This window comes from Paroedura picta, chromosome 3 (assembly GCF_049243985.1).
Source record: "Paroedura picta isolate Pp20150507F chromosome 3, Ppicta_v3.0, whole genome shotgun sequence".
In the NCBI taxonomy this organism is placed as follows: Eukaryota; Metazoa; Chordata; class Lepidosauria; order Squamata; family Gekkonidae; genus Paroedura; species Paroedura picta.
Window position 1 is genome coordinate 39127992 of NC_135371.1, and position 14099 is coordinate 39142090.

Sequence of the window (14099 nt, forward strand, 5' to 3'; positions counted from 1 at the left end):
TGAAAATTAGATGTATGTGTGAGGAAATCATCACGTTGGTAACATATATGTTCAAAGCTGCATGCACAAATCACTCTCAATTAGTTTGGAGACGTTTTGACATCCCCCTAGAGAACGGAATACAATGGAATATCACTAGACAGAGAGCTGGGCACAAATCTGGGTGACCCAGTTCCATCTCTGCTACAGACTCACTGAATCACACCAGTGCCCATTTCAAGATCAGCTTCTACATACAGGTTTGCTAGCACAGGATATGTCCTTATTTTCACATCCTCCTGCAGCCTGTGCATCTATCAGGAAAGTGATCTGAACTAGAAAATATGTAATATCTCAAAGAGACTTCTGCCCTGGGGCCACTTCCTCGATTCAACTCGACAAGGATTTTCCATCAAGTTGGTATCTGCTTACTGAAGTATTTCACGTACCTGGCATTAACACACACTGTGCCGCAGTTCAGAGAAGTAAACCTGCAAAGCTCCTGTTTGTTTGATGAAAGTAACCAATAGTAGAGGATCCACTGGAATCCACAGATCCTGAGTGGCTTCATTTCCATTGACTGCCACAGAATTAAAGGCTGGGATTGAGTTCTGATCCTCCAAGCCTTGAAGCACTTACTTAGAAGCACATTCCAGCAAAATCAAAAGGGCCTTATTTTAAGACAATAGAGAAGTATCATTCAATTTAGTCCCATAACACATTTCCTTTCTCTATAACAAAATATGGCACACAGAATGGCTTTCTCAGTGGTGGCCCCTTGGCCCCCAGCAGGAAGGGGGCATGCTTATATTTCAATGTTTTTTCTAAAACATCAACTGGTCATTATCTGAAGATAGATTGTGCTGGTACAGAGGCTGTATTTTTTATGTCCCCGTGATTTCCAGATGAGGATTAACAACTTACTTAAAGGCTCCCAATGAAATCCAGATGTTTTAAAAGTGCTGAAAAGTTTGGAAAAGATTTGGAGCATCCATAGGGGTAGTCAACCTGCGGTCCTCCAGCTGTCCATGGACTACAATTCCCATGAGCCCCAGCCAGCAAACGCTGGCAGAGGCTCATGGGAATTGAAGTCCATCAACATCTGGAGGACCGCAGGTTGACTACCCCTTGACTGCCACCCCAGCAACAGCGACCAGAGTCCTTAACTGAACTGTTTGGGTATTTAAATCTTTTTAATAGAGCACCGCAATCGTATTGTAGGAGAAACTCCCGAATGTATCCGGTGATCACACCTCCGGCACTCTTTTTAACAGGCACTTTGCTGTTTGCATTTTTGGAAAAAAAAACTGTTGCGGGGCTATCTGAAGACTAGAGAGGGGCAGCCCCTAAAAACTTCCCTGCGATTCCAGGACTGAACGCGGAGAGTCTTCAGAGCGAAAAGGACCGGAGGCTTGGAGAAAGAGACCGAGAGAGAGAGAGACGAACCCCTCCACGGGGCCAAAGTTGCGAAGCGAGCGGGCAGGCGGCGAGGAGGAGCAGCCTGCGGGGTGAACGCCGAACTTACCTGGGTTCAGGCTGCTCTGGAAGTAGAAGAGCCCCAGGAGCACAGAGCCCAGACAAGTGGCCAGGACCATCCGGCACACCCTGCCTTTTCTCATCCTCTTCCCCCCAGGCGTCCCCGGGGGCCAGCCAGGCGCGCAAGTCCGGGGCGGCTGCCGGGGAAGCGCCGCCGCTGCTCATGGCCCGCTTTGGCCGCCCGCAGCTGCTCCGCGTCCCGCTCTCGCTCCACGGCACGCGGCTCCCCCGGGCCAAGGGAAAGCGCTGCACAGGGCAGGGCCCGACTAAGCCGGCGGGCGGAGGGGGGAGAACGACGCGGCCCCGGCCCCGAGCGCCCCTCTAGAGGGCCCTCCTCGCTCCGCTAGCCCCGCGGCTGCTTCGGCTCAGGCGGGCCAGGACGATCCAGCCGAGCGCGCCGGCCCGCAGCTTGCCGCACGACCCCTTCATGAAGCGTCGCAGGAGGGTCCCCCCCCCCCTCCTTCCCGCCCCGTGGATCCGTCCGGTTGAAGAGGAATTGCTAGGCGTGCTGCGCCCGGTGAGGAGGGGGGAGCGGCGGGGGGCGTCGCTTTTGGGCAGATGGGCGTGTGCCTAGCGAGGCTCCGTTATGACCCGCGCGGGCTTCGCGAAGGTCAGGTTCGAACCTGCGCGGTGTAGGCCGGGCGAGTCCGATCTCGTCAGCTAAGCAGGGTCGGTCCTGGTTAGCGTCTGGGTGGGAGATCCTCTAGGGACGCTCGGGGCAAGACGCCGAGGCAGGTAGTAGCCGACCACCTGGGAACGTGTGTTGCCTGGGCTGCCGGACAACCCTAGGATGGCACACAGGCCACACGGTAAATAAATAATAAACCCATGCTTAATGCAGAACTCAAACCTGCTGGGAAAAGTGCCTCTGAGCATAAGAAGAATCATTTTCATGGCAAGGGAAACTGTCGGGATTAGAGCAAGTGTCCAGTAGCATCTTTGAGACTAACAAAATTGGTGATAGGGTATCAGCTTTCACAAGGCACTGAAAGGAGATGAAACACTGTACAACAAGAGTTTCAGAACCTGGGGGGGTGTCTGGGGGACTTGGGAAAGAAAGAGCAATCTATCTGCAAATTCTAGAGAAGCATCTGCTGCAGCCAAACCTACAGGAGGTCTCTTGGTTGCAGAAATTTGTATAACTTGAAGGTGCAAAAATCCTCTCCGTTTAAAGGAAAGCTTGCTTTCTGCCTCCTTCGATATTAATGACACTTGCTCTGTGCCAATTAATGGGCCATTTCTTCATCTGCTTGTATTTAAATGATGCTTGTCATTACTTACAGATTCTGTAGCCTGTCATTCCATAATTATATGGTTTTTTAAAGTCCATAAATAGAAAACCAAACCAGTTAAAATAAAGTACCCTAAACCAATATGCCGGTTCTATCACGTGGCTTGCCTCTGAGATCATGTGAGAGGGCAGGGAGAGATAGTAACATGATTCCTCCTATGCCTGAGTCCCATGGCACCCTTAAGATCAACAAACTTTTATTCGAAGTATAAGTTTTCATGTGCATGCACACTTCTTCCGATACACATAACATTTTGTTGGTCTTAAAGGTGCCATGGGCCTCAAACTTGGTTCTGCTCCTTCAGCCCAACACAACCAGCTGCCTGAATGTACTCCCTGTGCCTGTTTACCGAAACCCACAAGATCATTCCAAGCAACAGTCAAAAATTGGCTGCCTCCTTTTAAAGTGCTTTGGAGGGAAGGGGGGTCCCCAAGACAAGGGAATCCATGACTTTTTAGCATAGGCAGAAATGAGGAAGATCGTTAAGCCAAAATTATACTCCATCTTTCCCTTTGGTTCATTTATGGGCCACTTTTGAATCCCTCCTGCAGCCCAGTCCTGGGATAATCTACCTGGAAGTAAGTCTTCACTAAGATCATCAAGTTCAAAGGGCTTGCTTCCAGGTATTGAGCAGATTGTAGGTTTCTCTAATGAGGATACTCTTCAGTAGACCCATCAAAGAGGGTTTAAACGTCTGAGTCATGAATAGGGTTGCCAGTTTCCAAGTGGTGACTAGAGACTGCCTGGGATTACAACTGATCTCCATGTGTGGGAGAAATGGCTGTTTTGGAAAGTAGAGTCTATGACATTATACCCCACTGAAAGCCCTCCCCTCTCCAAACCCTGTTGTCCTCGGGCTCCAGCCCCATAATTTCCAGGCATTTCCAAACAATGGAGCTGCCAACCCCTCATTATGAACTATGAATCTGTGGGTTCAGCTCTCACCTCTGCCATGAATTCATTCACACAGGGAGCAAGCCCCCCCTCCCAAGAGCCAGCTTGGTGTAGTGGTTAGGAGTGCGGACTTCTAATCTGGCAAGCCAGGTTTGATTCCCTACTCCCCCACACGCAGCCAGCTGGGTGACCTTGGGATCCCCACAGCACTGATAAAGCTGTTCTGACTGAGCAGTAATATCAGGGATCTCTCAGCCTCACCTCTCTCACAGGGTGTGTGTTGTGGGGAGAGGAAAGGGAAGGCGATTGTAAGCTGCTTTGTGACTCTCTCTCTCTCTCTCTCTCTCTCTCTCTCTCTCTCTCTCTCTCTCTCTCTCTCTCTCTCTCTCTCTCTCTCTCTCACACACACACACACACACACACACACACACACACACACACACACACACACACACACACACACACACACACACAAAACTAGAGATAAGAAATACTGACTCACCAGAGAGAGCCATTGTAAGGATTACAGATGTGATGTATGTGATGCCTTTCAAACACATGTTCAGAAGTGCTATAGTATTAATGTAAAGAGTATACATGGGATACCTCCTGAAAATGCCATTTGCTTTCCAATCTATCCTTCAAAGTTTTCTGCTCTATATACTGTTCTCAAGTTTGGACCAAAACTGCTGATTATACAAACATATTTTGGATCAGATTTAACTTTCTCCAAATGATTGCCACTCATTGTTAGTCACCCAACAGGTTTGGTGCACGTTCTGCTTCCTAGCCTCAGCATAAAGCCAGTTTTTTTTTAAAGATGAAACAATAGTCTCCCTGAACCCAAATAGTCCTGTGATCAGTTCTTGTGAGTCACTCCTCAAACAGAGGCTGCTGAGTTCAGCTGGAAAAAGCCGCCCCTGCAGTCTGTCTCATGTCACTCATTCAAAGGATGCACAAGCTGTGATAGGTGCAAAGAAGGGGGCTGAAGAACTACAAGTGCTTTTCATAAACTGATATATTTACAAGGCTGCCCTAAGTGGGATTATTAGGCAAACGTGGCAGCCAGGTGCAGTGACCATCGAGTACGGTACAAAGCTGCTCAGAATGATGCGATACTCAGGACAAACATTGCCAGGGATATCGAGGCAACCCGATCAGAACAAAGTGGGGAAATTCTTACAGATTTGGACGTGGAGTCTAGGAAGGTTGGCGTTTGGAGAGGGAGTTCAGCCGGTATAAGCTCATACAATTCACCCTCCACAGCAATTGTTTACTCCAAGGCAACTAAGCGCTGTTGGTCTGAAGACTGCGACTCAAGGACATCTCCAGGCTCTACCTGGAGGCTGGCAACCCTGAAGGAGTTCACCTGGCAGGCAAAGCCAGCATCAGCTGTTGGCAAGGTGGGACAGATGCCAAAGCCTGCTGTGAAATAGTAATGGGTTGTTTGGGGTTTTTTGGTAAGATGAAAGTCCAGTGGCACCTTAAGGACTGTAAGAACTGCAAGTTGCTTTCAAGGGCATGGATTCAGGTTTCAGATAGCTGCAGACCAGGGGCCATAAAAGCGAGAGGCCATAAAACAATTCAGCTCCATAGCAGCCATTCACAGGAAGCCTTGACCCACCCATGAGATTTCCTAGTGCAATTTCCCTTCATGTATCTATAAGGATGGGAAGAGCCCTGCTGCTGGTACAATTGGGAACAGCAATACAAAGACCAATGAATTAGAATGGTAGAAGTATTGACAATGGGAAGTCATTGCCAATTTGATGATAAAGAGTGCTGGAAATCATTGGGCAGTCTTTAATGTCTTATGACTGGACATTATGAATCAGAACAGAAGTGATGAGGGGACAAAAGGCTCTTTCAGATAGTTTCTGTAGAATTGTATACGTACTTCCCCTGACAAACTCTGAAACCCACTTGACTTAAGAAACCACATGAGTTCTTGTTGCACATTCGTTGCATAGCGTAGGGATATGCTAAACCACTTGTTCACTGAAAGCCATGCACTTAACTATGGCTTCATCTACATGAGGATAATCTATGTTGGTTTGATGCAAACTAGAAAACAAAACTGTATTTCTTTTTACTGTGTAAGCAAATACAAATGGAAAGGATGTGGTTAAAGAAGAAAAGGTACAGCCAAACAAGAAAGAGGGCCCTGTAATACTCTGTCACCAGGACCCATGAAGACCTGGAACAGACTCTGCTCACATGGAACTGAAACAAAGTACCTCGGTCATCAGCATTTGGTTGTCAAGGTTCCTGCATCCGCCTACTCTGATTCCAGGGCACTTGATTAGGATTTTTCTCATGTCAAGGCATTTCTTCTCCATGATAATCTGTGGCTTCACTTTTGTATCTTGATAAACTCTGTCCTTAAAAAAAAAATGTTTTCCCCAGCAGTCTTTTATGACTAAATGTAGTTGGATTGGGACCATGGTACTTCCAGTAGACTGAAGGTATGCTGTGAGTCAGCAAGACAGTCAATCTGGGCTGCCACCAGTTTCTTGTGGCAGAGCAGCATGCGCATGCACAGCTCCAGGGTGGAAAGATTCCACTGCACTATGCTGTGGGGGTTACTTCCACAAGGGTGGGATCCTTACTTTGTGGAAAATTTTTAAATGCCCTGTTCAGCTACAGAGCATCACAAAGCTAAACACGTTTTCTGGCCCTCCTGGGACACCGTAGGTAGGGAGCAGTCAGGCCTGGAAGGCATGGCTCTTCTCTGTATTCATGGGCCTGGCCCGGCACAGCTGCTGATGGAAGCCATGGTCAAAAAGGGAACACGAAAAAATCAGGGGCTTTCCGCACCAGGATCCTTGTAGCAAATTGTTTGCTGGACGAAAAATCGCCATTTAAAATAGTGGAATTCGTCGTTATGCATACCTGACTTTGTAGTGGAATCCAGTTGCATTTCCATCATTTCCCACAGGCTTCTGGTCTCAGCAAAAATTGCTAGAAAGGAAGCGCTATTGTCGAGCTCGTCCCGCCCCTGGCCGTCAAGCAGCCAATGGGCGGCCGTTAGCATGTTCCCAAACAGCCCCTTTCCCTTTAAGAAAGGTTTTTTTTTAAAACACACACACACACACGTTGCAACGAATATGCGTTGATTTGTTGCAACGGAGAGACCCATCCAGCTGGCAGGTGTGTTTGAGCTGCCGTTTCATCGTTGCCACGTTCCCCCCGAGTGAAAAAAAAAATCCCCCCCCCTCACGGGCGCGATCTTCAGCCGAAAACAGTGTGAAAAATAAAGGGAAAATACATGAGCAAACGGGCTTCTCTGTTGTTTGTGCTTAGTGACTAAACAGCTCTGGGGAGGGACTGAAGCCGGGGAAGCCTCTAAACGGAGGCTCACCGGTGCGTTGATCTCTGCTCGCTCGGAGAAAAAAAAATAGCGATCGCTTCGCCGGAAGATCAGAGGAGAGAGCTAGGGGGAGGGACTTTGTAGAAACCACAACAATGGTAACACACAGAACTTTCCCGCTAGTGTTGCAGATTGGTTGCAGGAGTGTAGCGCTTTCTGGAGGGTGAATCCACTTTTGGGGATTTCCCTGAAAGCGCTACAAGGAAACGCTTTTTGCGGATCGGTTTCAGGTGTGTGGCAGATTGTCAACGACGTTGTGCATAATGGCAAAACTGTAGCGTTTTCAATTGGCAACCATTGTGCGACTTTGAAGGAGTGCGGAAAGCCCCTCAGTGTTTCCTTGCTGTGGGATATTGGTGGCCCTAAAGCAGGCCAGAACCAAGAGGGGGCCGGGACGGCGTCAAAATCCTGTGCAAGTGGGAATTTGCCCTGCTGCCATGCAAGTGCCAGCCTGCCCCCCCCCATGCATAATTGGTCTCACTTGATAATTGTGAGCATTAAATGGAGGAGGGGAGAGCTTCCTCTCTGAGCTTCTTGAAAGAAGAGTGGGATTAAAAATATGTGGCAGCCTTAGATTTTGGATAAGACTTCAATGTGTAGTCAACTTCAATGTGTAGTCAAACAGGATTCTTTGCTTCTTCTTGTTTTCATCCCATCCCAACGAATGAATAAAATTTCGCTGGTTTTAAAATCTGCCATTGAACTCGAAATTTGTTCGGCTGCTTCAAACCAACACGGCTGCCAGCTGGAATGAATTAAACACTGAATCTGTGCCTAAGGCAAACACATTGGGAATTGTGTAGGGGATCGTGGTGAGAAATAAGTTTCCCTTTTATTCAGGAAAGAATATTTCACGATAGTGTTTTGATTTTACATCAAGAGCATCAGAATAACAAAATGAATGAGAAAAAGCGGACTCATTAATTTGCATTTTTAAAGAGTGCCACCTGCTGAGCGAGAAGGCATCTTACAAGAAAGTCCTCATCAATTTCTGATTCGATGGATGTTTCATGATCTGCACAGCGTCTGATAAATGACGTTGGGGAAATGACTGGACTTTCTGAAACCTCATTTTTCAAACCGCAGTGTGGCATTTAAATACACAGATCTCAAAAGGACAGAATGAGTCAGATTGCAAAAGGTTCAGGGAACTGTTGACAAAGTTTCTTCCGCTCATTTGATGATCTATCAAACAGCACTCACAAGGTTCGTCATGGTGTTCTGGCCTTTATATGGCAAATATGCATGCTCTCTCATTAACTTAAACATCCACATGAGCTCTCTCCTGAAGTGGAGGACATCTAAGCAAAGAGGAGTTCTGTATGCAAATCAGTTTCCTTGATGAAGCTGCTTTATGCTGAATCATATCTTTGGTCTCTTGAGGTCCATATTGTCTTCTCAGAATGGCGAGGTCTCAGGTAGAGGTCTTTCACACTACCTAGTCCCTTTAACTGGAGATACCTGGGGTTGGGACTGGGACCTTCTGCATGCCAAGCAGCTGCTCTGCCACTGGGTCACAGTTCTGACCCCTGTTCTGTTCCATTCACTGCTCTTTTGAAGGTACAGCAACTTTAGTTTAATTTTATGTACAGAAATATCATTACAATTACAGATTTTTTATAGTGCGTTTGTTACAGCAATTTATAGGCAGTCTTAAAGGCTGTGTATATCTGTGGGGTACCTTTTCCAGAAACCTGAAGGCGACCAGCTTTCTGAGTGCTTAGAAGATAGATCTAATTTCACTGCGCACTTTCTCTCAGTAGGAACGAGCTTTTAAAATTGTAACTGCAGAGTGTAACTGGGAATATGTAGAGTGCAATCCATTTTTAGAAACCCCAATTTATAGCAAATAAAGGAAATTATTTTTTTTAAATGAGCACACATTCCCCCACCCCCCACTCTCTAGTTTTACATGTTCTCCATTTAGCAACCAGCAAAGCCATCAGGGTTATGCTCCAGAAAAGAGCCCTGGAAACAGTTTGATGCAGAGTGAAGGTTTAGGCTTATTTTGGGACAATTGGACATCTCTAAAATAGATTTCAGGAAATCCATCATTTCTGCCATTTTTAACTTCCTTGCTGTTGCAATTAAAAATAAACATAAAGAGCAGTTGCTTTGTTTTGCAAGGCAAAGAGTTTGGGTGGGACGAAACCAAATTACAGGCTGCAAAATTCCTGTCTGCTTGAGGGGTGCGCATCTCCTGGAAGCGCACTTGCATTTTATATGACAAAGACGGCAGTGTAGTTTCTAGCAATTATGGGGTTCTTTTAATGTTTGCCCTTGAGATATACTACTGCAGATTTTAAGAGAGAGAAATTGAAGTCACCCTCCTTCAAATACGCTTGACATTGTAGGAATAAAATTGGAGAGGAGACAACCATGTATGTATGCCACCAGCAGAAAAGCCAGTTGGATCCAACCCAGTTGATAGACCAAGGATCTGATTCAGTCTAAGGCAGCTTCATGTGTTCATGATGACCTTGTGAGGTCAAGTTGAAAGGACTGAGCAAGAATATGACACTGCACTGGCTCTACGTTTTACATCTTGCCAAAACCAAAAGTGTACTTGGAAATCCATTCATCTTTTTGCCCTGGTTGGTTGCTTTTTGAATAATGACTGGATGTTGACTGTGTGAAGAGACTGAGGTGACAGGAGTCAAAAGGGAAATGGGCGAGGGGAAATGTTCAGATTTCAAGGAAGAGGCTTTCTTGTGGATTCCTTTTGCAATGAAAATGAAGAGTTCAGGAGAAACCAGTGTTAAAGGAACGGGGGGGGGGGGAATGGAGAAGAACTGGACCAGCACAGAAATGCTGGGATACAAGAAAAAAAAAATCCAGGTGATATCAGGGAATGAAAATTGAATCTTAAGACAATCTTGAAAAAGCCCTGGATGCTCTGAGTACTGCTTCAAAGTCAGTATGACACCATAAAAAAAAAGAACTTAGAAAAGAACTTGGGCGGGAGGAAGAGGTGATTGTGACATCACAGTCAGCAACCAATCGGCACTGTGCACAACCACTTTTTGCAGAAATGAATGACCATGGCCACAGCACTGGAAAAGACAAGAGCTGCTCTTTAACAGCAGCTAGCTAATTATTTACTTCAAGGAGCTCTGAGCAGTGTATGTAGTTCATGTTTCTCTTTTTCATCCTCACAACTATCCTGAGAGGTAGATTAGTCTAAGAGTTCATGGTTTGTCCAAGGCTAGAATGCAGTAACAAATATATGTAAGCTAAGGAACGATGGTTTTTTACCTCAATCCTAAAGTGGAATAGTGTGGTTTAGAGTAATTAATGGAGCATCATGGGAGTTTGAAAGAGCCTATCAAATTGTATCATTGCCTTACCTGTTGTGAGGCATTCCAAAATGGCCTTGACCATATTGTATCTGAAGAACTATAATTATTTTTCTCTTTACCCTAAGTGGGGCTGGAAGAGGCTTTAGCTGTACCATGGTCAGACCAGTATGCCCTGTGGGCCCGGCTCAGGATACCAACCCCTCCCAAATTGGGCTCTGGGCGTATTTTTGCCTGCCTGCAGAGAATTATGGCTCCAACTGGTTTCCAGAATGCACTGCAGGACCCAGTGCTTCCTGGCGTCTCGCTGACGGCCCTGGTGAAAGACTGGCAGACTTGCCTGGCGGCCACTATATACAACATGACCCCTAGGCGTCCTCTCTGCCCTCAACTCAAATGAGCCCCCTGGTATACTGGGGTGCTCTGGGAGAAGAGGGAAGTGAGACAACTAGAGTGAGTGTGGCGGAAAACTCACGACAAGGTGGCAAGAGCATTTTATTGCATGCTTATGAGGGTGTATGAGATGGCAGTGAAAGTGGCAAAACAGTATTTTTGTGGTGGAAATTGCGTCCTCTAGCTGGCTCAATTATTTAGGGTCGTTTGGTCTCTACCGCCCTGCAGGAGGGGCGCCAAAATATTAGTCAGTTGGATCTTGGCTGTGAGGCATTAGCAAGCTTATTTTGTAGATAAACGTCTTGTCACACCACCGTGACCTTCTTGTCATGGTTAATACAGTAAATGAACTGGAGGCATGTTGGCCACCTTTGGGGGCGATGTTTGATGACTTCAGATGGCCCTCTTTACCCGAAGTGGACAAGTTGCTGGAGTCAGTCAAGGCTGCCATATGCCCCCTGGATACCTGCCCAACTTGGCTCCTCAAAGGACGTGACCAGTGGATAGGCCAGCTCAGGGATGTTATCAACCTCTCCCTATCTACCAGGCAGTTCCCTTAGCTGCTAAAGGGGGCAGTGGTTTGTCCTTTCCCTAAGAAACCATCACTGGACCCACAGGACTCAGCCAGCTACGGTCCAGTTTCACATTTGGCGTTCTTGGGCAAGGTGGTTGAAAGGGCTGTGGCAGACCAATCCGTATCAGTCTGGATTCCATTCTGACCACGGGGTGGAGACAGTGTTGGTTGCCCTGATGGATGACCTCTGTCACCAGCTGGATTGAGGTGGGTCAGCCGTGCTTGTTCTGTTAGATCTGTCGGCCACTTTTATTATGGTTGACCATGAACTGCTGGCCCACCGCCTCACTGGGATGGGGAAACGGGGCACAGTCCTGTGGGGCTCTTCCCGGCCCCTCCGCGAGGTTCACCCTTCTCAGCCGTGGCGTCCCCTCTTCTTCCGACCAAGAACCACAAAGCCTGCTGGATTTTCCAAACACCGTCTTTTATTCTCTCCTCCCCGTACACTCGCAACGTCCTTTTCTCTCATCCACACCAACCACCACCCCGGTGTATTCCCCACCTTATATTTCCCGCCTTGGACCCCGCCCCCCTACATAACCCGTCTTGCCGCCGCCGCCCTTCCGTCCTAGTCGCTCGTCGGCGTCCGGAAGTTACTTTCGACTTTCAGGTAAGCGTTTCTTTCTAGGTTCCAGCGCCGGCGACTTCTCGGGCGGGCCCTTCCTCGGGGTGAGCGAGTGGGGAAGTGCCACTGACCACAACTCCCTTTTCCCCCGCCCCCTTCCCAGGCTGGCCGGGCACTCAACGCGAGGACCGGTTTGGCTGCTATAAGTCCCTTGCGCTTAGCGTCCTCATTCCAGGTTTGAAGTCCGGGCGCCTCTCTACAGCCTCCCTCCCCGCGTTCGTATCCGTTGGTCCCTAACTCTCCATCCTCGCCCGGACAGTCCTTAGCTGGTTATGTTCCTTCTGTGGGGGAGAAGTTGTTGCGCTCCTACTGATTCCCTTGTGGGGTCCCCCAGGGCACGGCTCTCTCCCCGATGCCCTTCAACATCTTTATGCACCCTCTGGTACAGCTGGTGTGGAGTTTTGGCCTGGGTTGTCATCAGTACGCTGATGACACTCAGCTCAATCTCCTCATAGATGGCTGCCCGGACTCCCCCCCCCCCGAACCATTTGCCAGATGTTTGGAAGCAGTGGCTGAATGAGAAGAGTCACCTGAAATTTAACCCCTCCAAGACGGAGATCCTGTGGTTGGGAAATAGGGAGGCAGGTCAGGAAGCATGTATACCCACCCTGACAGCGACACAACTTACAATCATACCACAGACCAGAAATTTGGGAGTGACCATTGATGCTTCACTAACCATGGAGGGACAGGTCAAGAGAGTAGCTTGCCAGGAATTTTTTCACCTTCGCCAGGTAGTGCTCTACCTGTCTCTTGAACACCTGGCCACGGTGATCCATGCGATGGTCACCTCCGGAATAGATTTCTATAACTTGCTCTATGTGGGCCTGCCCTTGTCCTTAATCTGGAAATTGCAGCTGGTACAAAATGCGACTGCTAGGGTCCTCACAAGAAGGCCCAGATCCAGCCTGTGCTGAGGCAGCTGCATTGGTTGCCAGTTGCCACCTGAATCCAGTTCAAGGTTTTGGTTTTGACCTTAAAAGCCCTTCACGGTCTGGGACACATATATCTGAGGGACTGCCTGTCGTCCTATGCCCCCCGCAGAGCCTTACGCTCTGTGGGCACTAACTTGGCCTCAGAGAGGTACGCCTGGCCTCGACCAGGGCCCTGCCTGGTGGAATTAGGTCCCGGTAGAGCTGCGGGCCTTGCAGGAACTATCAGTGGGCTTGCAAAATGGAGCTCTTCCACCACGTTTACGGTTGAGACGGGGGCAGTGAGGAAGGCATGACTGGAGCTCCCCCCTGGCGCTAGGCAACATTAAGACCATCTGTTAACTATGCCCCCCTCTTCCCACTCCCTTTATTAGATGTTTTATTGGGGGATGGGAGATTGAGGACTACCACCATGTTTTTGGGTTTCTTGTTGTATGTTTTTTTTTTTGTCTTTAGACTGTTTTAATGGGATTTTATTGGGGCTTTTAGCATAGATGATTATAAGCCGCCATGAGCTGGCCTCGGGAGTGGTGGGAAATAAATTTAAATAATAACACAAAAAGAATATCAGAAAACACAGATTGTCAATATGGTTTTAAAATCCCTCTTCTCAACCTGCTAGGATTGGCAACATTAGGATGGGGTAATATACTTTACCAGCTGACTTGCAAATGTAAATCTGAGAACAAACCTTTTTGTATTTCATGTCACTAAGCCTGCATGCCAGAAGAAGCTTTGCTAAGTGGATTTTGGTGGGTGCATATTTTCCCATGCCTCCTTTTTCACTTCAGACTGAAGAGAAGTACCGTATATACTCGCTTATAAGCCGAGTTTTTCAGTCCTTTATTTAAACTAAAAAAAGTCCCCCTTGGCTTATATGCGGGTATTAAAAAACCCAGCTTCCAGACAAGACAGGTGCATGGGGGTAGGAGACAAGTATACTTGCCTGAAGAAGCAGAGGCAGGAACAACAGACGCAGCAAGCTTGGGAGGGAAAGAGCAGTCTCTGCCTTCCCACCTTCCCTGCCTTAACAAGGCTAGCACGAGGCTAGCACATGTTGCAGGAAGCTCTGCAGGAAGCTCTGAAGCCTCTGTCTCAGAGGGAGAGCACAGAAGGACGAAACACCCCTAGAGGAAGGCATAAAGGCAAGAGGGGTCAGAGGGAAAGAAGAGGGAGGAGGAAGGGGGGAAGAAAAGGGGGAAAAATCC

The 14099-nt window shown here is 47.8% G+C and overlaps 1 protein-coding gene across 2 annotated transcripts in view; it reads right to left on the reverse strand.

Moving 5' to 3' along the window:
* Nucleotides 1-1906, reverse strand: part of CHST13 (carbohydrate sulfotransferase 13) — a 58911-nt gene extending 57005 nt beyond the window's left edge. The window contains exon 1 of one of the 2 annotated variants that reach the window (XM_077325369.1): nt 1505-1906. Coding sequence is in view for 1 of the 2 variants with exons in the window: in XM_077325371.1 (XP_077181486.1) it covers nt 1505-1598 (94 nt within the window). In the remaining variant the exon portion in view is untranslated. The remainder of the gene's footprint in view (nt 1-1504) is intronic. The other variant, XM_077325371.1, reaches the window with a different exon arrangement.
* Nucleotides 1907-14099: the final 12193 nt, after the last annotated feature.